At 41.3% G+C, this 23,405-nt stretch overlaps 2 protein-coding genes across 4 annotated transcripts; both read right to left on the reverse strand.

The window, feature by feature from the left end:
- Nucleotides 1–1,690: 1,690 nt before the first annotated feature.
- sesn2 (sestrin 2) lies at nt 1,691–7,933 on the reverse strand. 2 transcript variants are annotated; one of them, XM_026300525.1, is made up of 11 exons: nt 7,592–7,933; nt 6,910–6,975; nt 6,120–6,308; nt 4,409–4,591; nt 3,776–3,994; nt 3,434–3,578; nt 3,232–3,347; nt 2,999–3,082; nt 2,611–2,717; nt 2,381–2,525; nt 1,691–2,135 (listed from the first exon to the last, which is right to left on the reverse strand). In XM_026300525.1, the coding sequence occupies exons 1-11, from the start codon at nt 7,931–7,933 to the stop codon at nt 2,049–2,051; spliced, it is 1,683 nt and encodes a 560-aa protein (XP_026156310.1). In that variant the 3' UTR covers nt 1,691–2,048. The 2 variants fall into 2 exon arrangements, with proteins under 2 accessions (XP_026156310.1, XP_026156311.1); XM_026300526.2 differs by lacking the exon at nt 7,592–7,933 and adding an exon at nt 7,275–7,549.
- A 1,391-nt stretch (nt 7,934–9,324) lies between these two features.
- matn1 (matrilin 1) lies at nt 9,325–20,752 on the reverse strand. Of its 2 annotated transcripts, XM_026300523.1 has the most exons (13): nt 20,685–20,752; nt 20,086–20,402; nt 19,295–19,629; nt 14,273–14,418; nt 12,804–12,988; nt 12,508–12,672; nt 12,197–12,419; nt 11,154–11,276; nt 10,867–11,039; nt 10,559–10,790; nt 9,929–10,081; nt 9,760–9,840; nt 9,325–9,638 (listed from the first exon to the last, which is right to left on the reverse strand). In XM_026300523.1, the coding sequence occupies exons 2-13, from the start codon at nt 20,086–20,088 to the stop codon at nt 9,589–9,591; spliced, it is 1,869 nt and encodes a 622-aa protein (XP_026156308.1). In that variant the 5' UTR covers nt 20,089–20,402; nt 20,685–20,752; the 3' UTR covers nt 9,325–9,588. The 2 variants fall into 2 exon arrangements, with proteins under 2 accessions (XP_026156308.1, XP_026156309.1); XM_026300524.1 differs by lacking the exons at nt 20,086–20,402; nt 20,685–20,752 and adding an exon at nt 15,835–15,897 and having other exon boundaries at nt 19,295–19,408.
- Nucleotides 20,753–23,405: the final 2,653 nt, after the last annotated feature.

The raw sequence follows: 23,405 nt of genomic DNA on the forward strand, positions 1-23,405 counted from the left end.
GGGATTAGACAGATTCAGTCTTGGCTTTGGTATACCTACCTGAACTGAGCGTATTTGCTAATAACTTAGTTTTTTTTTTTTTTTTTTTGCAGTTTTATTCATCGGTGAAGATATGAAAAATCATTTGGTTGGGGGCTCATCCTTGATGGTAAGGAACGTAAGCTTTCCAGCATCCCTGATGCTCAAATATAAAAAGAACAATTTGTATTTACTTTACCCTTTTCAGAAAATAGAAAGAGCATGTCAGGGTGATGCATGTCATGCCCACTTTGAACACAAATGCAAAAACAAAAGATAAAATGAAATTTCAAATGGGAATTTATAGGCAAAACTGTCAGAGTTAGAGATCATGGGTAAATGTGTTTCATAAATTAAAAAATAGGTATTCAAACTGAAGCCTTAATTATTACCTTATTTTACATTTTGGTGTTTAGATGGAATTCACTGAAACAGATTTAGTAGTTGTCTTTTCGTTCACTTATCCATGTATTGCTGTGCAGGATAAGACAGTACCTGTTAAAAAATGACCAATCTTTCTAATCTAACCTCATATTTATCAGCCATTTGCCTCTGAAATTAATAAGGCTATGAGGTACATTAGTAACAAGACATTTCTTATCAATCACCTCATTGATGAGCATAAAATAAGACCTATGTTTTTGACTTAAAGACAAATCTGCAGCTATTATGAGTGAAGCAGCACTTACTGGTTTTGGCTTTCATTAGTACCAAAGGGTAGGGGTTTCTTTTCAACCTTTCTATGTTGTCAAAGTTTTGGCCTCTTCATTATTTTCTGTGATCACTTGTTTGCTCCTAAACTGAGGGATACCCTGGATGATTTATCCCCAGTTACGATTAGACGATCCACCTTAAAGCCAAAGACAACTTGGAAAACAACAGAAAATGCCCAAAGAGCACGAAGCAGGAAGAAAATCAAAATTACCTAAGGATATCTTCATTGAACAGTTGTATGTACCTAAAGAATGTTGTAATATTATTATAAAGTGATTAATAATCATGCTGGGAATTCAGGAACAATTTTCTGCACAGTAATGTTTTTGCTCCAATGAAGGAATCTGGGTCAGTAGAGTGTTAAATGTAATCTTAAAACTATTTACACTCACCTAAGGTAATTAAATATGTTTTACCTTTTCTCTGTTGTGAGGCACTTTGAGTTACACTTGTATGAATTGTGCTAAATAAATAAAAGTAATATTATAAAAAGCTTAGTTGCATTTATTTGAGTGCAAACACCAATTTAAATAAACTGAATGTTAATGGATTTTAGGCAGTTCAAGGGGTTTTCTTTAGCTTTAAAAAAAAAAAAAACCCTGAAATTGTTGCAAAACTATGAATAAAACCCCTGAATTTTTCCCTTATTTAAAAAGTTAAGGCCATTTAAGGTATCCATTAAGGCTTTACTTTCATGGTTTTTGGCCTATGTAATGTTTTACCCCTTTAAAAATCCATTACACAAAAAAAAAAAAAAAAAAAAAAAATCCATCAAAAAGATCTATTTAATCCCATTAATATATACATACTTTAAATAGCTTAATTCAACAACTAAATTAATGGATTTTTAAAGAAAAAAAATTAAGGGGTTTAGTTTCATAGTGAGAAGTGCTTAACAGATATCAGCCCAAACAGGCATGTCAAATAAACAGAAATTCTGCAGAAAGAAACACTTGAATCATGAGGATGATTTAGTTATACCAGACATAATTCCACCTGCAAATGTAGCAAGCAGCATTTCGGTATTTCTGTATGTACATACACATGTGCAAGACACTCAGAACACTTGAGCCTCAAGCGTTGTTCCGAAGAAACAAAACCTGATACATTTCAGTGCAAAATATGTAACAATTTTTAAACGTCAAATGTTCCACTTGCAAAGCAGCATCAAAACATTAACACTGAAACATAAGATATGCATATACAAAGATTCACTGTAGTGTGTGTGTTTGTGCAAGATTATCTGTTGTTGATGTGTTACACATTTGGCTGTGGTTATTCACAGCTGGCTCAGCATCTGCAGAAACCTGAGTTTGTCATCTCATGTAATGTGTTATGGCTCGTAAGGTGTAAAGAAGGGCTGCCTGTAGCCGGGCTTCCATCACTATTAGGTTTGCATGAACCTGCGAAAAACACACACACCAAAAAAAAAAAAAAAGCATGTCATTGCCTCCAGGTGTCTAGGTGGCACACTTTCAATTCCTGTCTGTAATGCTTCTTTCCTCTAAGAACATTTAGAACGGAAGGGGCGAGATACTGAAATCTCAGATGATTTACTCTTTGATAAGTGAGGCAACATGTTAAAATGTCAAAACATTCATTTAGACTGCAGAGGCCAGGTCAGGTGCGTGTTTGAACTTGTCTGTACCTTTTCAGAGTGTCTGAAGTGCCTCCAGAAGGCGTAGTAAATGCGTGCCGTGGTCTGCTCAGGGTGACAGGCCATCGTTTTAACAAACACCTTCAGAGAGCGCTCCAACAGCACGTTCACGCTGCCGTAGTCATAATCATCATATCTGCAGATGTAAATATTTTTGACACAGCTGATTCAGAGCCTTATTTAAAACTCTGTTGATTCAGGGATTTCTATATGACACTGACCGTATCCCATAGAGACAGTGGATGTAGTTCCACAGAGCCTTTCTCAGCATGTGAGTATCCACACCTTCATGCATGGCCATTCTGTGGTAGGTCAAGTCCCTCACAACCTGCAACATGACAAGTTAATATTAATAGCTTGCTCAATCACTCTGTTCACTATTACTAGATATAGTGATATATTAAAATCAGAAGGTACAAAGGTGGGATTTTATCATGTGGTTGCCATTTAAAATGTTGTGCTTGTGACTCCTAAATACAAAGCAATGTCTTCTTAAGGCCTTTTGTTACAGGATGCAAGTCATGTTGGGTGAGCAGTTTAATTACAAAGTGAATTTCCCTTCTTAGATTCTTTAGTTTATTAAATTTAAAAAGTTAAAGTTGTGGGTACCTGGAATTTCTCATCCAGGAGCTGGCCCATGTCTGGCAGTAGTCTGTTGACCAGAGAGTAACCATGGTCCTCCCATGAATAGTCCTGCACATATCAGAGACCAAACAGGTCAGGGACTGCAAATTTTTCCAAATAAATCTCTGAAGTGGTTACAACAGTGAAAATATGGCCATCAGAAAACCCATATTTACTGCAAAGATAATGTATGCAAACAAAGAATTGCTCCAAGTTACTTGTGCTCTCATGGTGGGTGGTGCCTGCTCTCCTCTGGGTGCAAAATCCTCATATCGGAACTCTGGATCCTCCACCAGGCACAACACTTGGTCAGGCGGAGCCCCCCGCACCACCACTTAATCACCAAATAGCATGAAATTAGTAAATAAATGTCAACTAATTGAATTGAAGTATGGCATATACAAATGTGTATATTTGCACCTGTTGGTATGCTCTCGCTCCTCTCCCTCTCAAAGCGAGTCACCATCTCCTCCTGTGTGCACTCCTCCTCCTCCCCCTCCCGCTGCTGCTGCAGCTCCACCATTCTCTTCATCAAAACCTCCACCTCCACTGCTCCATTGGCCAGCTGTAGAAAATCAAAAGAGAAGAAGGGCTTGAGGAACCTAATTAGTATTTTTTTAATTCTAAACCAACACTGGGAAGTAAGTGGTGCCTTCTACCAAATTGATGGCACTGCTGGAATAACACTGGAATAAACCAAACACCTCTGTCTCATTGTCATGTTGAAATTTTAGACAGAACTGTGCTGAAAAACTGACTTACCTCTTGCCTGCTGTCTTCATGAGCCGGGCTATGGGGACTATGAGAAAGGCGACTGGGGGATGCAGATTGGAAGGTGTAACCTCCAACGTGGTCGGGTTCAGGGTTTATGCCACAGCCCCACACAAAGGAGCAGAGTGAATGAGCGTGTGCCATCAGGATCACCGCATGTATAAGTTCAGCCAGTGACCAGCGAGGTTCTGCACCAGGACACACCAGCTCCTGAAGGACAGAGACCTAGATGTTGAAATACCTCAGTACAATACAAGATGATGGTTGGGCAGACTGCCACATTCTTTTAGATAGGCACCTCAAAACTTCCCACAATGAGAATAAGAAAAGTATCCATGCATGCTATCTTCAAACTAACCTACAATGCAATACAGCTTACAAATGCAAAACTATATATTTCACTGATGACGCAAAATGATGATTAATAATTTCCCAAAATGTCAATTAACTGCTTACTTTAAAGTAATATACTGAGTGTCTAGTAAATAGGAAGTAGTGGGTGAGTCAGTGAGTGAGTAGTTTCACATTCAAGCCAAGCCAGAAATCCAATGTTTTCAATAGTATTATTATTGTATGATGAGCAGAAAAGGGAGACACGGGGAGTGAGTGGGTGTTGTGTCTGACCTGGATGTGCTGCTGCACAACGAGCCAGGGTCTGTGTGCCAGCAACTTGTTGAGCGTTTGCAGGCTGCGGAGTTTGGTGGGAGCGTGCTCTACACCGCTCAGCCAGCTCTCCTCCCCTCCAGCTTCCAGGAAGCCCACGCTGTGCTGCTGCACCAGGTACGAGCACTGGTGTCGAGCTGCAGCCTGTAAAACATTAGGAAGAGTCCAAGTTCGCATGTGAGGAAACAAAAATGGTAGAAGATAAAACAACACAAAAGGCACTTTCAGGTACTGCTTCACTGGACACTGGCACACTGATAAGTCAATGACCCCTTAACATCAAAAAGTCTAGTGGTTATATAGTTCACAGTATAAAATATCTTGAAAATAAACAGTAACAGTAATAAACTGGATAACATAAGTAGCTCTCACAACAGTTGCATTTGTTTTTCAAGGAACCTTTTCAGAGTTAGAGTAAATAAAATTAAGAAGTTAAATTAAGATTTGTTAAGGATCAAGTGCAGTGATTAAAACAGTCATTACTACCAGTGCTTCTTAAAGTAAGTGGCACAACTAAATCAGCCTTAACGCCGTTAATTTTATTAGTCGTAGGTGTGTCCACCGATGTATAGTACAGTAAAAGGTTCTGTTGGCGATGTGATATCACTTCACTCAGGGAGCAAATACTTTTATTTATTTGTTGCTATATCTGAACTGACTGGGACTGTAAAAGTAGTGAGCTGCAGTGGGACCAGCATTAAAACATTATTAATGTAACTGTGAAACTGCAACGCTGTGGGTTTATCCGACTACTGGTGGAAGTAGGAATAATAGCACCACCATAAAACCAAAATGATTCAATGGGTATATAAAAAGAAACAAATCATAAGAACACTTGGGCACCATCGACTCCTCACAAAAACAGAAAATAAAAGCAGTAGTTCCTACAACTGTTGAATGCATTGATTATTGGCCTTGTAATCTCTAAGTTTAAAAAACAGGGACTTGCTGTAGCCTTTCAGAAAATGATTACAGGCAGAGTGTCAATAGTTGCTGTTATTGTTGGCTCATTTGTCATAAAAAGAATAAATGCTGATGCAAAGAAAGCCAAGACAAATGCAGTAACTGCTTCTTCAAAAACTATTCCCACAAACTTATAAATTGAACTATTTACAGTTATTTTAACCATGTCAGCAGTACTGTTAAGCATGATGGATAATCTAACATATAAGAGCCTATCTGCAGTCAAGAACAGGTTTAAGCTGAAAAAATAAATAAAAAATACTTGGTTGGCAGTTTTAGGAGTTCACTTCGCTAAAACTAACGCAGTCGAAGTCAAAGCTCATGCACCAAACCCTGCCAGCATCCATCGTCAATGATGTTTTAACCTATTACTGGGGCCCACAATGGGTACCACACCATGCAGTCATAAATCTACTGGGCCCCCTAACACCATTCTTTAATCCTAATTTACAAAACCTTTAAACTGACCCAACATACTCAGAGCTGCTTATACATCCCGCTCTAACCCAAGCACAGATGCAGCTGTTATGCAGCATAACGCAGCCCTAATGTCTGCACTGTGCAGGTTAAGTTACAGTAACTGGCCAAACTGACTTGTCAGGCAATTTCTACTGTATTTATGTACTGACTGTACATCAGACCCTGTCATCAGAGCTAAAATTTCATAAAGGTGTAAATAGTTAATCATATGTTGTTGTTTTTTTGTTACCATGATGGCAATGTAGTGTCTCCAAACACGAGGCAAGGGGCCATCCAACTCAAAAAGAGCATGCTGGGTCCTGAGAAAGCAGCTGAGGTAGTCATGGTGCAATGCCATCACCATGGCAATGTGGTCCACACGACCCAATGAAAGGAAAGACTCGATCAGGATTTCCTGGTCTGGCCCTTCCTTCAATATCTAAAGGGGAAGAACACAAAAAAAAAAATTCCAAATGGATGCATTAATATGCTTGAAGACACACTGGCAAGGGTTCAAACAAAAATATTTTTCTTTACAAGCCGATAACAAGTTGCCTTATGAGGCAGAAAATGTCCTCGGCTGATACGCCACTTTCTTCCAAATGAGAAAGTGGGAGTGATTGAGGTGCATTACATTTGACTATCAACTTTGGCAACACATCTGTGGTCTTGCTTCCCTTGATGACATGAAGCAACAGGCTCAAAATATTGCAGCAGCTCAGTTAGCCACACTGCTTATACAACTCTTCGGTAATAGATATGTCCATTCAACCATAAAACTGTTACATAAATAAAGGAAGATGCCCTCGATTTTCGTAACAAAGATAACAAGCGATATGATCCAGTGTGGACTAAAAATAAACATTTAGAAATGTTAAAAAAGAAACACAGTCACAGCTAAGTTCTTATAATTTCATACTATTAGAATATTTTATGACTATAATATATTTGTGTATTAATTTGATTGATATCACATATGACGTGTGGGTGTGTATTTCATACAGGACCATGTAGAACATATATGAATATTGTGCACAAACCTCTTTTGCAGGAATAAAGGCACTTGGGCCTGAGGTCAGAGCCCGGGGTACTTCAACTCCCTGTTCCTAATGGTAAGAAGGAGGACAAAAATAATTACATAAGAAAGTAATCACTTTCTTTGTGCTAATTCTTCACAGTTGAACAATAAATCATATTTAATGTCAGAAAAACGACAGGAAATGCCTTTAAAAACAGTTCAAATACACAGAAAACAGTCCGTGAGTAGATTAAAGACAGCAATACTGTGATCTTATGTCGGTATTATTAAAGGAACAGCTCAGCCCCCTTGAGCCTACAGACCAGCAGCTGAGAAAGCAGTTTCATAGCTTGCAGCCCATAAAAATCACAGCCAGTAAAAACTCACCGACATCGGTGGAAAACAAGAAGGTTACGACAAGTTATTTCCGAAAGAGCTGCGAAATAAAATTGAATGTGCGTGTATTTCTAGAAGCTACGGTGGACAGTGAGGAGACACGGGGGTGTGTCTGCTGTTTTTCACGGCACCGGGAGTGGGCGTGTCCCGCCTGCGTGTCTTGCATCACCTCTTACAGTCTGATGAAACAACCAGCAATCTCTCAGAAAACGAGAAAAGCTGATCACTGTGGCTAAATCACCTGAAATGTTATCGTGACTATAAAGCATTCACCGACTAGTTTTTACACACAGTGAGCCCAGAGTTACCTGTATGGTCCGCAGCAGCTCAGTCGCTCTTTCCCGCACCTCAGGCAGTGGACACGACCGGGACAGTCGAAGCAGATGCAGAAGGATTTGCTTACTAAGCCGAGCCGAGCCGGGCTGATCCAGACCTAAACACCCCAGGACCCCCTGGCTCAGCTCCTCCAGAGCCGCTGTCCTCTCCTCTCGGTTCCTGCTGCGTAGCCCTGCTAAGCTTTTCAAAGTCGCGCTAAGGTCGGTCTCTGACTCGGATCTCCGGCGACTTGAACGAACAGAACCAGACACTAGCCCCGGTGTGCTTTCTCCGTTAGCCTGGCAGGTAAAGCCTGCCACGGAGTCACTGGTCATGTCTTGCCGTGTCCACGAAGTTCCAGAGCTACCGTCACTGCTAGCTGCTGCTAGCTCAAGTATTAGCCTTGACGTTAGCTCGTCGTTGTTGTCCAAACGACAAATAACGATGTGTCTGTTGCCTGCCTTGTTTTACTGCGCAGTGATCTGCTCCGCAAATCATGACCGCGGTCGGACCGCCTTCACAGCAACCAGGTATTCCGTTTTCACACATGACCGGAGAGACATCCTACCGGTTAGCCCGCTAAGCTAACGTTAGCCTAGCCTGTTAGCATGTTCTACTAACTGTTTGAACGGCGCATTTGACGGTACTCTGTAATAAAAACACTGCGAGCCGATGGCTTGTGTCTGAGCCAGACTCGGTAATACGGCAAAACCTCCTTTTAAGTTTTAAATAAACTTGATTTAGGCTCCAGGGCTCAGTTGTTGATTTCGTTCAGCTGGAGGGTGACGCTAGGTCATCGTGACGTTTCTGAAACTTTCCACTAATGAAGCGCAGATTAAAGTGTGCTGCTCTGTAGCCCTACATTTTTTCCAAAAAAGTATTTATAATCCGCATTTAAACTACTAGTATATATATGTTTGTAATTTTTGACACCTCACAGCAATTATAGTTTGTAAAACTATAATACTATACATAAATACTATAAGTACTTTCTTCTATTAATGTATTAAAATTATATAATAGTACTAATATCAATAGTAAATGCCCCTCACATTTACCAGAGGACTAAGACAGGGTCTTAAACTTGCTATATCAATCTTTTTCTGACAAATATTCATGGCACTAACTTGATTTTTATTGTCATTTCATTCTGACATCACAAGAATAAAAGTAGTTTTTTAACACAGAACTGCGATGAACCTGTAAGTGGGAAGGTCTACCATTGTAGAAATGTTTTGGTAATCAACTAAAACTGTTCACCATCTTGCTGGGAACAGCCATCTAGACCTTCTGCTCCTCAGAGCCCATCTGTTGGAGCCACTCACCATCAACAATACTGTTCAATGTACTCTTTTAATTAACTGAAACCTTGTACATCTGTGTATAGTTTCTCATTCTTTTTGTGTTCATTTTGCATTCAATAGTTTTAGTTTTATAATATTTACTTCCTGAATCACCTTTATTTAGGAAAATAAAAAACATCAATAGAGTATCCTAATAATCAGACATATAGCTTATATTAATTTATCTGTATAGACACACACACACACACACACATATATATATATATATATAACAACAAACGAGGGTAAGAGAATAAAGCTGAGGGGAAAGAGAGAGAAAAGATGAAAGCCATAAGGAGACGGGTGAAGGTGATGTGCTGCTTCCTTTGACATGACAAAACACAGACTCTCAAGGGTTAGTGGAGATTCAACATTGCAGCACCAACAAGGAAAATCCCTTTTATTGTCACCGTTTCCCTATGAGGGAAGACTTTTATTAACAAACACACAGACTGGCTATGGAGGATGACTTTTGGAGACCTCCTGTTGTCGCCATGGCAACAGGCGTGCATCCCACGAGACCCAAATGGGGAAGAGGTAAGAACGAGAAAGCAGGAGGCTGAGGTGGTTTGAGACAGAGCTCAGGATACAATAATAGGTTCAAGAGTGGGCGTGCCGATGTACGGGGGAGAGTGGGATGTGAGTCCTTAGACGATTTTGTTCTCCAGCAAGGCGATCCTCTTCGACATACTCTCTAGTAAGATTTTGTCAAGGAGAGAACTATGAAGACAATCAATAGGACAGAAAATATGACAACACATGAAACCCTCCCCCTCACCATGATATTCTCAGACCATTTCACACATTGTAAAGGATATTTTTTTTCGTTAGTGCCTGTAGGGCCTCTTCTACTTTCTTTTGGAACTTAACAAGGGAGTCACACTCACATGGATCCTCCTCTGTGGGATCAGAAGGCACAAATTAAAGTTTGGAGTTATCATATAATTAAATAATGAATTTCACAAGTATCTAATGCCACCTTCTGACCTTGACAGATGTCAATCCGCAGCTTCTTGGCGATCTGGCTCATAGCCTTGAAGTCGGCAGTGTAGAAGTAGTGCTCTCCAATCGGCTCTGAGGCAATCTCTTTCAGCTCATCCTCCACTGCACTGCCCACTCCAACAGCATACATCCTATAGCCTGCAACATATGAACAGGGTTCCCTCGTGTGACTGGCATTTCATTAACAGCGATGGGTGCTGACTAATTATGTATTTTTCATTGTGTTATTTTAAATCCTCTACAGCTTCTGCAGCACAGCCCCCAATGAAAAGTGAGTGAGAGGGTTAATCAGTGATCAGAGCAGTGACAAAATATGTGCTGAAAGTCCTTTAACCTTTCAGCCCAGTGCAATGTCCATGGTTTAGGTTCAATAGTTAATGACTGTTTCTATTACCAGTTTCTATTAGTATCAGTGTCACACTTCTCTGGTAGTTGGTCCTATTAAATCACTATTAAAAACTCAAAATTTATTATTAGCATGATTGCAAAAACATAATATCTTTTGTTACACAACACAGCTGAAATTTGTTTTTTGCATATCATATCCCACCCATATTTATTAATCTACTTACACTACACTCATGCATTAAGATGAAACTTTCCTCTCTCTCTTACCATGTTCCTTAGCTTTTTTGGCAGCGTCTCCAATGTAGTCCTGGCTGCGTCCGTCAGTGAAGACAATGGCCACCTTGGTGACTCCTGGTCGTGCACCTTGATTGGGGGTGAAGCTGTTGTCTAACAGATAGCGGAGGGCCTGGCCTGTCATGGTTCCCTTCTCCATGTAGGCCATCTTCTTCACAGCATCCTTCAGGTCTTTTCTGTTGTTGTAGAGACCCAGGGGAAACTCCTGTGGGTGGACAGAAACGGGATGCCAGGTTGGGGGCTAATTTTGTCGATACTGTAAGAAAAAGACTTACACGTACCTGTTTGACTGAGCTGGAGTACTGCACCAGCCCAACATGAGCATTATTATGAGAAACATCCAGTTTATCGATGATCTGGTTGATCCACTTCTTGACAAGCTCAAAGTTCTCTGGACGAATGCTCTTAGAGCCATCAATCAGGAACACCACGTCTGTCGCTGAGTTGCTGCATGCTAGGAATGTCAAACACAAACACAACACAACAATGTGACAGTGTGTTTTGTGGTCTCATCGCAATGGCCTCAATGGACAAATACATCTATACATACACACACATACACACTCACCACTGCAGGTGCGACCATTGTCCATGAGGGTAAAGCCAGGTTTGCAGGCACACTTGTATGATCCAGGGGTGCTGATGCATACCTGCTGGCAGTCATGATCCCCGCTGGCACACAGGTCCGACACTGTGTGTGTGTGTGCATGCAGAACACGTACATAAAAATGGTAGAAAATATGTAGAGGCACACGTGCACACACACACATACACACAAAGGGGTGTGGTTGAGAAAATGAAACTATGTCAGTTTTAAAATCTAGCACTGATTTTTAATGATCCACTGAGACATGCAGATGACGCCAGGAGTTTTTAAATAGTGTGGGTGAAACACAAATCCAGTGGATCCTTAAAACGAACAGGTGGAAACGATTGGAGTAGCCTTAAATAAACAAAATCTGTTTCTAAATGTGATGCTCAGGCTCATCCAATGACAATCCAACACTGTGATCATGCAGCTGTGCCCTTGGATGACATACCTGCAGCAAGATTGGCTTCTGCAAAGTGAGTGTCAGGCAGCAGTCAAAACTGCTGCAGACTGGGAGCGCCAAAGGGCATCACTAATTAGGGGTTTAATGATTGTCACTAATGGATTGGTAATTACAGATAGAACAGTCTCGCCTCTCAGTTATGTGAGAGCTGACTGAAGAACAGGAGCGAATTTCGTTCCAAAAGATTGTTTCTGCACTAATGCCCTCATGCACTGGCAAATGTAATGAGATAATGGCTGAATGAATAAACCGTAATCTCATTGAGGAAGAGCAGAGGACAAAAGGGAGGAAACAATAAATTGGAATGAAAAGATGACAGTTCTGACATCTTACCCTCTGTAGAGGGATGCCAGCAGGCAGCTCTCTCCACAGGTATGGAGCCATGGATAATGGCTGTCCCATCCTGACAAGATTTCTTTTCAGCCATCCCAGAATTCTTCTTTTCAATAAGGACTAATCACTCTTTTCTGCCTCTGCCTCTCCTGTAGTAAACAACCCAAACACCCTGCATCTTTCCCTCTTCTTCTCCCAATTTCTCTTCCTCCTCCTCCCATCTTACCACAGAAGGCCTCCTGGAACTTCTTGGTGAGCTTCTCGATGACGCTGTAGCTCTCCACGTAGTCTACATGGTCATCCAAAGGATCACTGGCCATCTGCCTCAGGGTGCTCATGTCCACGCGTCCCACACCGATGGCAAAAATCTCAATGCCGGCATCCCGTGCACGCTGAGCCACATCCTTCACGTTGTCTTGGGGACGTCCGTCTGTCACAATAATGGCAACCTGTGAAGAAGAGGTTCATAGTTAGTCAATATAATAATGTATAACTGTTAAATCTACAGAGGGGCTGTTTGTAAAATGTGTGTCTGACCTTGCTGATACCAGGAGATTTGACACGGGCACCCTCGCCTTCACTAAAGGCCACGTTCAGGGCAAACTGTATGGCCAGACCAGTCATAGTTCCAGTGGACAGGGGCTCGATCTTGGTGACAGCCTTAATCAGTCCAGCTTTGGTGCGGTGGGTTTTCAAAGACACCTACAGTTGCACAATAACAAGCTCAGGTCAGTGATATAAAGCGGTTGAACACATGATAAAAATTTAAATTTGGACAATGAAGTAAATATTCATAAAAATACAAGGTAAATGTTAATAAATCATACCCATACCTCATTCTTGACACGGCTAGCATAATTGACCACTCCCACACGGGTGGCGTTGGGTCCAACATCCAGCCCCTCGATGACCTTGGCCAGGAAGACCTTTACTTGCTCAAACTCTGAGGGACGAACACTGCGACTGCTATCGATGATGAAGATGAGGTCTGTGGGACGTGTTTGGCACAAGCCTGCTGCTACATATGGAAACAGAGATGTGATTATTGTGGAATCAAGATGTTCAGATCCCTAAAAACGATAGAGGTGGTGATAGAGAAACCTGAGTTGGTGAAGGGGGAAGAAAAGGGAGGGGTTAAGAGGAGCATTTTGAGAAAAGAGTTAGTGGAAAAGGGCAGGACAGGAGTGATGGAGTCTGGTGAGATGTGTATAGGAAAAGGTGAGTGAAAACAAAAAACAGGGGGCATGGAGATGGTCATACATGGTGGTAATATATAAATGAAGAAAATACCAAATGAGAAGCCACTAGTATTAAATATGTTTTTAAAAAATTCAACTGTAACATAATTTACAAATAAACTATTTAGATTGAAGGAAAATTCAAATCAATCCAATGAAGATCATAAACTAAAGTTAACATTTCATGGAAAATTTAGAAAAAGCTCAAAAAGTGCACCCTGAACTCATCTTTCAGTCCAATTATTTAACTATTAACAATATTTTGATGTAAACCTTTTGCTGAACAAGCTTTACCTGTACAGCTAAAAACACCCAAATGAGCTACAATAAACTTGTGAGAAGAGAATCGATTTTGTGATAGTGTCTTATAAAAATAAAGCGGCTGGTTTTCAGTGTGAGTTCAGGAATTTCTGGGCTTGTTAAACTAATTGCCAGCTCACTTAAACTTCCAGATCATCACTGATCTCCCTTCTCACCCTTCACCTCTCTCCCTCCCTCCAGTTTTTCCTCCTACCAACCTCTTTCACACACACACACACACACACACAATTACACACAAACACACACAAGCACACAGCACCAGCTGCCACACTTCATCCTGAAACATCATCCAAATCATGCACATACACTGCTCGAAGCAAACTCCAGCCATAACTGTCTCCAAACAAATTACCAATAAGTATCTATGAATGTCCAGAGAAGCTAAAAACTCGAAAATTTTGAAATGTAATGTAATGTATGTAATGAAATTACATAATCAATTATGTGTAACACAGGATTGTAAGTAAATATTAGTTTACACTTTTACATTCCTCTTCTTCAGTTCTGCTTCTTCTGGGAGTTTATTCTGTGCTGCAGTGCAAAAACTATCAATGTACTTGGTTCACAAACATCATTTCACCATGGGCACATGGAAAAGACCGAGCTCACTTTAGAGGGATAACAAGACTTGGATTGCCTGGATTCTTCAAACAAAACTAATTAAGTTTTAGAGAAATATTCTTGACCTGAAAGAGTAAAATAACAGTGTCAGACTTTTAGGGGTTAAAGGTCATCCTTCTTACCAGTAGCCGCAGCCGTGCGAAGGTCAAAAGTTGCTTGAGCTCCTACGAGGCCAAGCAGCAGCAGGAATAACGGCGGAGTAAGCATCATGGCAGCGACAGAGGGGGGATCACTAAACGCGGCGGTCCGAAAGCGTCTGCAGATGGTCCTGGAGTGAGAACCCAGAAAGGAGGCAGAGCAGGGAGAGGGGAGTTCCAGGTGAGGGAGACGGCCACAAAGTGAGACCGAGTGACTCTGAGCTGCAGGTTATCAATGAGAGTGGTTCACACACTCTGCCCACAGACAGCCTCCCCTCTGTAGCTCTTGTGAATGTGTGTATGTGTGTGTGTGTCTGAGGGCAAGAAAGGGAAATACCTGCTCTGGGAGTACCTAAAACGGTGGGCAAGGAAAGACAAACACACCCTGATATGGCTACGATGGACAGGTATGTATGTGTGTGTGAAAAATCTGTGTTGTATGTGTGCTCGACAGCCGGAGTGTGTACAGTATGTGTGTGAGCGGCTGGGGCTACAGGAGCGGCTGGTGTTTGGTGCAGAGTGAGCACCAAGCAGCTGCTTCAGGTTGGATTTGGCCAAAGCTCAAATAAACATCAACATGAATTCCTCTTTTCTCTGCCTGTTCCATCATATAGCAAACACACATTTATGGTGCGGAAGTGAAGGAGAGCCTCCATACAGAGCACTACAGTGTTCTTACTGCGCGGCACATTGGGATCTGCATTTCTGCAGCATGTATTTTTGTATAATTGCCCGGATACGAGCCAATTCTGGCTTCATAAGTTCAGCTCAGTTCAGAACTCTTGAATTATATTAATATTTAGTTCTTCTGTCACTTGCTTGGTCATTTTCATTCATGTTTCCTTTTATCCTTACTATTTCAGATTTTTTAAAATGCCCCCAAACTTGACCACAGATCTCACAAACCAAAAACTGAAAGTAAAAATGTCCTCACTGCAATCGAGACCAAATTAAATACACTTTCTTTTCTTTTACCTTCACTCTTCTCACCTATTTCTTCATTACTCTCCTGTCCGCTATCAGGTAGGGCCTCAGTGGAGTAACCACAGTAGGAAAACACTTTCTTCCGTAAGTTCACATACACATCTTTAATCTCTCTATAGAGCGCATATACATATTAAACAGAGACCCCTCTCTTCACACCGACATCCCACTCCACCCGACCCAACCCAGCATTCCTCTGTATCCCCCTTCCTCCTCCTCCTCCTCCTCCGCACATACAACCTGAACAAGCCACAGTTGAGGGGGTAGTTAGGAGGGAAAAGGAGTTGGAGTTTAAACTGTATAGTAACTACCCAGACAGAGTGAACAAGCTGCAAAATCAACAGTGCATGTGTGTGTGTTATGGTGGTGATGGGTTAGGGATGAAAGAGTTGTCATCTTTGGGAATGGGCTATTTGACTTCTAAGAGTGGACACAACACACACATACTCATGCAAACACAAATATATACAAGTACACACACACACACACACAGGTTACATAACACGGACTGCTTGGCAAGCAGGGCAAACACAGACATAAGCAGGTAAATAAATTAGCCTTACCTGTCTGGATTTTGACTGGTTGATTAATCTTTTTTTTTTCATTAAAATGTTAGGCCACACCATCTGTTTTGGTTGACCAACATTTGAAAATAAAAAGATTTAATGTACAATCATATAAATCGAAGCAGCAAATCCTCACATGAAATTTTTAAATAATTTAGCTTCTTGAGTTTCTTTCTTCTTTAGTAGTAATTGGATCATTGGGTGGAGACATGCAATTGAAGGTCTAACCATAGGAAAATTATAAACTGCCTTTTTAGTTTGTTTTACGATTTTCTGACCATTTGCGGATCAAACTATTGCTAAAAAAATTGCCCTACTAATTATTAATAAAAGCTCTATGCTCTCTAATAGTATAATAGCAGCCATAAATTAATCAGTCATCGTTTGCAACATTAATTCAATGATTTTCTCATCTTCAACAGGTAATCAGAAAACATGTTTACATAGTCACAATTACTGCACGTCATCCATCTATGTATCCATTATCTATACCTGCTTATTCCTATTTAGGGTCATGGGGATCTTTGGGTGAAAGTCCACCAGTCCATCACAGGGCCACACAGAGACAAACAACCTCACACACTCACACTCACTGCTATGGGCAATTTAGAGTCACCAATCAACCTGACATACATGTTTTTGGACTGTGGGAGGAAACCAGAGTACCTGGAGAAAACCCACACAAGCACAGGGAGAACATGCAAACTCCACACAGAAAGGCCCCTGATGGGTTTCTAACCAGGAACCTTCTTGCTGTGAGGCAACAGTGCCAACCACGTGCTGCCTCAGTTTAGCAAAAACAAAAAAAGGCTTAGATTCTGCTCAGTTATTTATTAATTTCTCTGTTTACTTTCTGGCAGTTTCTCCAAAGAGAAACCTAATATAAAGACATGGCATATTTGTTTTTCTATTGACGTTCCTGTTATGTCCTCGTTCACTGCCAGTAACGCTGAGACTCTGGCAGGCTCAATTTGGAGCATATTCACCACAATAGTACCCCCAGACCCATAAAGCAAATAGAAACGATTATAAAATAAACAAATTCCTCCATTTCAGCCTCACTGCATTTCATTAGGCATTTTTATACAAGGCCACATTCAAATAATAGCACTTTGAGAGGATATATTTATTTTTTTTATTTAGTTTGTCTTAATATTTAAACATATGAATGGGCAAATCTGTTTATTTTTTAAATCCACTATGTTGTTTTCCCCAGCCACCCACTCTCGTGCTACCTCTTTTACCAGTTCCAACACAAGCTTATTTGCTGTATCTTCTCAAAACAAACTAAAAATCAACAGCCTAATGATGTTTGAACCAGAGAGCCAGAAGACTGGAGGATCTCCAAACCATGTTTGTGCTTTTTCCCACAACAAACATGACTTTCAATCTGTTAAATCAATAAACCTTATCCACGAATATCAATGAACTCCATTGCTTGACTGAACCCGAAAAGTCCAAAGTTTTCTTTCACTTCTTTTTCCCTCAGTCCGTGTCCGTGCATACTGTCACAGGGTTTGGACAGACCGCAAGGACTTCATGTTTCACCACATCCATAAATACTGAAACAAATTCTCTTTCTTCAAATCTCAGAATACTAAGTAAATATTGACCAGGCTGCACTGAAGCATCTGTACTTATGCACATACATGCACACACACATGCTTACAGACACACACGCGCACTCCGGCTGCACTCTGAGCGCTCTCTGTTCATACCAGGGAAGTCCTGGAAAAATTAATTACTAACCTAAACCTACATGAAACCCTTCTCAGTCACACATGTAACCTCACTGACACATGGATATGAGGAAATCAGAAACTATACACACACGTGCGATATAGCGAGTGAGAGACTTCACATACGCACTAAATGTAACTAATATCCACAGAAAAACCATCACTGCAGTAGGTATGAACAGACCCTTCACTTTTACAGGTTAATTGCTGACATCAATGTGTTGTGTGTTTCCTTATGTAATACTTTCAGAAATTTCTGCACTGCAAATGTGTGTGTGTGTATTTGTGTGTGTTAATGCCACACTCCTCCTGCCAAAAGTAACAGCTCAGTAGCCAGTGAGCAGGAAGAGGTTCATTAAAAACCCAAATACAGCAGTTACATAACCAATGGTTCTGTTCATCCCAGAACCCCCTGTGCTGCAAACACACTCCTCCTTCATCGCCATCTTCTTCTCCCTCCCACGCCTGCCGACAGAGCCCACCCATCATCCTCTCCTCCCATAGCAACAGATCCTCTCAGCTCTCCTCCCTTGTTCCCAGACCAACAAACTGCCTCGCTCCTCCATCTCACCCCCTCCTTTATCTGCTCCCCTGGTCCCTGCCACCTCCTCCTCGCTTTCATCAAACACTTCCTTCTCTTACTCCCACATCCAAGCTTCACTTCAAACTTTACTTTACATACTGGACTACGAACAAGGAATATTAACTAGAGTTAAAACAAAAAACTTTGTTTTACTGTGACTACTGAGAGCAAAAATGACATGCTGGTCTCCATTGTCATTTCTAGTCTCAGCAAAATGCCTTCAGCACTTTCTGAGGCAGAGTTTCATAAAGGGTCTAGGTTTCCACTAGCCCCTGAAACTGACTTGCATACCAAGAATAAACAGAGCGGAAAGTGTAGTGAGTGTGGGAACACAGCAGATGGCAACGCAGTTTAAGGATATTGACTGTATCAGCGATTGTATGGGATACCTCTACCTAGAAAAGGCTGTCTTTAGTCTGCTCTGCTGGAAAAGAGGCCATCACATATCTCTCATTATCGTTTCATTATGCCTACCTCCACTTATGAATGCTGACAAAGTGCATAAATACTGTTCTGTTCACAACATAATAAAACCATTAAATGTTTATATACCACATATAAATGCTAAATAGAAGGACTTAAAATAAGGTATGTGCTCCTTTTTTGTCTGATTTTATCTCCCGTTCATTTACTAAGCTGGTACCAGGGCTACTTGTGTATTCAGTGGAGATTATGCCTGAATTAAAACATTCATGATTTGTCAACACGCATCAATGTTCTGGTGGGATGTGGAGAACAATTACCCTACCACCAGCCTCCGTCTGATCCACAGTAAAATTCAATCAATTAATCAACAGAACAAAAAAAAGAAATCATAGCTAAGAAAATACAATACAGAAATAAAAGATGAACAGAACAAGCATTTATTGCAGCCTAGTCACATGTAGCCCAAAAAAGTCTGCGACATTTATCTTCATACTGAGAACGTCGAGTACAGAATATAGAAATTACAAAAACATCCACAAACACACAGGACATATTTACACATGTACAAACACACACACACACAAAAATGCAGTCAGAAATGTATGGGAGAGAAGTCACAGTGGAAGTGGCTATGAATCTCTTGGGGGCTGTCATACTCGATCTTGACACTAGAGGGGGCCGGAGAACTTTGTGGAGAGGTAGGGCTGACCTGAGAAGGCAACAAGGAAGTAACTTTGCTTGAAGTGCTCTCCGCTCTGATGTGTGAGGACCGCAGGGTGGACACAGGGGGGAGGACAGCGGTGGTGCTGCTGGTGGTGGTGTGTGTTTGGGTGTGAGATGAGCGCTGGCAGTTTGCATGTGAGGACCCGTGGTCCCTTCGGAGGAAGAATGAAGGGACAGGCACGGTTGTAGAGGAGGGTGGCTGGTGGTCTCGAGCAACCCCGAAACCGACAGGGTAAGTTGGAGGGCACTGAGTATGCTGATGTGTGGTTTGCTGACTGTACATGTTACCCCATGGATACGACTGGTACGCTGTGACCCCACCTGCAAGGACACACACAGATCCAAACAGGCAATTCAGCTATTCTGTAGAAAATTTAGGTGAGGTTCAAAAGAAGGACCACCACTCAAACCCTTGTCTTACTATCATGTAATTATAAATGTCTACCCTGCCCTTCATACCTGTTTGTTCTGGTTTTCTTTCCCCAGAGTGACCAATCTGTCTTCACTCCTACCCTATCGCTCACTGGTCAAGCTCCAGAGATATGGCAGCTACTTGCTGCTTATTTTTTGATTAGACTGTGTCAATGGCAGCTGACTCTTCCACAGTTTGCATGAGTATCAAACCCTTTGGCTGAGTCATCAGAATAAAACATGAACAGCTTCCTCAGAAAATATCTGGTTCTGGTTGTTTTAAAAGTAAAAAATATATGTACCTGTGTTTCAGCATCTGTTTTTCTCTACAGACCAATCGAATCATATTTAATCCAAATGACTCACCATGATGACCAGTGGACTTCATTAGGATTGGTCCAGTGCTCTGGGACTGGAAGTAGGCATGACCCCCAGTGGAGTAGGTCACCACTGCAGTAGAGTTTCCTTTGGGGCCAAAGGCCAGGTAGGAGGTAAGGTTGGAGTCTGTAGGGTTGGGGGTGAGGTAGGGAGATGGGGTAAGGAAGGCCATGTGGGGAACAGCTGCTTGAGATTGGTGCTGGGTTTGGCTGCTGGGGTAGGAGGGCTGAAACTGGTAGGAGAGAGGGTTGTTCTGTTGGCTGGGCGTCAGGTAGTCGAGCTTCTCCCCAAAGTCAAACAATGAACTGCAGACAATACACAAAAGAAGTCAGTCACAAATATAAAAACAGTCACACAAATATAAAATATATTACTACATAGGTTATATGGTCTTAAATGATACTTCCATATATCTGACCCAGTACAAGCAGTAGAGGGTGTTCAATGAGAGCTCAATATTGCACTGCTGCCAAAGGAGGAAAAAGATGGTCAAAAATGGCTCATAATTTCTCTATCCACAAAAGCGTCTGACAGAAAGGGTCTATGAACCTCTGATATATACAAGAATTATTTTGCAAATCACTCACATCAGCTTGCTGTCATCATGGCATCCTCTTAAAGGGTCAGTTCACCCAAATTACAACACGCTAGCTAATGATAATTCAGTAGAAAGCAATTATTAACAGATATCTCCTAGCTTGATTTCTGAAATGCTTCAAAAGCACCAGCTGAAATGGACTCGCCTGTGTGAGCCATCATTATATCAGTATTTCATAGGATCCCTGCTCGTGTCAGCAGTCTGCCTAGTCATCCTGTTATCTCTTGTACTCCTTGTCCCTGCTCCAATCATCGACTAATATTCATGTCACAGAGAGTCGTGCGCCAAGCTGACCTGGTGTCAGTCTGCAGAGAGTGGGTGTCATGATGGGTCATGGTGGAACCACCCTCCAGAGCATCCAGAAACAGAGGTGGGGTGTGAGCGGAGGTGTTAAGGAGAGGTGGAGGGGGGTTGGAGGTCATTGTGAAAAGGGGGAAACTGGCTCGTCGCAGTGGGGGAGGGCTTTGCATGGGACGGGGGTGGTATTCTGTCAATCCCCCCTGAGATGAAAGCTGGTGCTGCTCTTTCATTCCAGACTGACCTTGGAGATGAAACACACAGATTAATCCTAGAGATACTGTAGTTTGGTCTCTGGGAAATTTGACTGTCTCAACACGCAGGTTTAAGGTCCATTGAGCTTGAATGTAACTCAACTCAAATCTGTTTCTATAACATCAAAAAACAGCTCTTGTTTATTCACAAACAGGAATATTTAACTGTATATATTTGATTCAACATTATGGTGGCTTACTGAATGACATCACACTGCACTGCCCCCAAAAGTGAGCTATTAACAGCATTTCTGCTTTCTTGCTGGAGCCGACCACATTGAAATAAATGGAGTTTATTTGGAGATTTTTTTCAGTCTGAACACAACCTTAGACATCATACACAACAGCAAAATACCAAGATCATTTATCACAAAACTCATATCAATTAAATTATGTAATTATTAGATTTTTATTTTGTACTTGTATTGATTAAATAGTTAAGCTGTGGTCCCATGTTCTTATTAATGAATCATAAAGGAAATGAAAATTAAGCTAATGTACTTTGAGCTTATCATTAACAAAACCTCACACAAGGAAATAACACAGGCACTATGACTCCAGTTAAGTCTGGATACAGCAAAACTGGAAACAAAACTTCTTTTGAAAAGTAATTAAAGAGCAACATGAATTAATGCATTACAATTGATATTTTTACAAGAATCGTGTGAATATCTGTGGATTTCAATACCTGGGCTACTGAGGCTGACTAGTGGGTTGCTGTAGGAGGGTGGGGTCTGGTTAGACAGGGTGGGTAAAGAAAATGCCCCAGGGGCTGGCTGCGGCAGCTTGGAAGCAAAGTGACCAGAGAAAGACATGGCTCCCTTACTGAAAAAGAGGAAACATAACTACCAATAACTCACACATCAAAATAAGCTTAAATACAAACATCCTTGCACTGGTAGGACAAAGAAATTGATAAAATTACACTAAGAAGACTAAAGGGCCTCACTGACCTAATAGGTGCCAGTGTGGGGAGGGTGGGGTTCATTTGGTAATGTGATGGGCTACTGCTGCATCCTCTTCTACCCTGTCTTTGTTCAACCTTTGCTGTGTTGGAGCGTTCAACTTTCCTCCACTTAGCCCGACGGTTCTGAAACCAGACCTGGGACAAAATAGCAGGCAATATAGATGATAAAAGGATCATCAGGAGAGAACATGGAAAATGATAAACAGAGGATGAGTAGGGACAGAGCAACGTGAAAGCCAAGACAAGTAGGTTTTTTCAATTATCTACTCTTTCGTTAATGACCCATGGAAATCAGCAATATGAGAAAATCTAAATAGAAAGCTGACTCTCTAACCATAATTCTCTGAGGTGTGACACCAACTGAAGCTGCAATGATTTTCCTCTTCTCTGCATCAGGGTAGTGATCCTCCTGGAACAGGGCCTCTAAATGCTCTAACTGATCTGCACACATATGCACAAGTGCACACAGACAATGCAGGTTAACTATTTACGTGATAAAATCTGAACACACCTGGACAGACAGACAATTTGGTTACCAGTGCTGTAGAGCGTTCGTGTTTTCTTTTTCGGTGCAGGTGGAACCAAGCAGCTGTCAACAGCCTCTAACCCTGGCAGCAGAGGGAGACTAAGGGTCCGGCCTCGGCCCCTGTTGCTATATCGGATGGAACGTCGAGTGGAGTAGACCTGGGTTATCTCCATCTGCCATGAACCAGTCAAACATTACCTCTACACCCACCGTGTCCACCAAATTAAATTAGTTAAATCCCTTAAAATGAGGATACTGTCTTTGTCAAGTATCAATCACATTTTTTAATGTTGGGAATAAACCAAAAGTCAACAGGGATATTTGTCTTCCATCACAGCCAAAAAAAAAAAAAGAAAGAAAGAAATATGTCGTAAACCCACAGATATTTATTTTACTTCAATGCAAAAAAAAAACAAATGATCACAATTAGGAAAGCTGGAAAATCTAATTTGGCTTGAAAAAAAAAAAACCTTAAGAAATGATCATCAAAACAGCTGATGATTCATTTCTATGTAGTCAATCATTTGAATAATAATTTCAGCTCTACTATGCTCTCATTTAATTTGTTTCCGTGCTCTGTATGTCAGGAAAGCTCTATCCATTATCCCAAATTCAACAAGATGCCTTCACAGGCAAAGCAAAACTAGTTTCTTTCTGCTGTTAAGA

The sequence above is a fragment of the Mastacembelus armatus genome, chromosome 11 (genome assembly GCF_900324485.2).
Source record: "Mastacembelus armatus chromosome 11, fMasArm1.2, whole genome shotgun sequence".
In the NCBI taxonomy this organism is placed as follows: domain Eukaryota; kingdom Metazoa; phylum Chordata; class Actinopteri; order Synbranchiformes; family Mastacembelidae; genus Mastacembelus; species Mastacembelus armatus.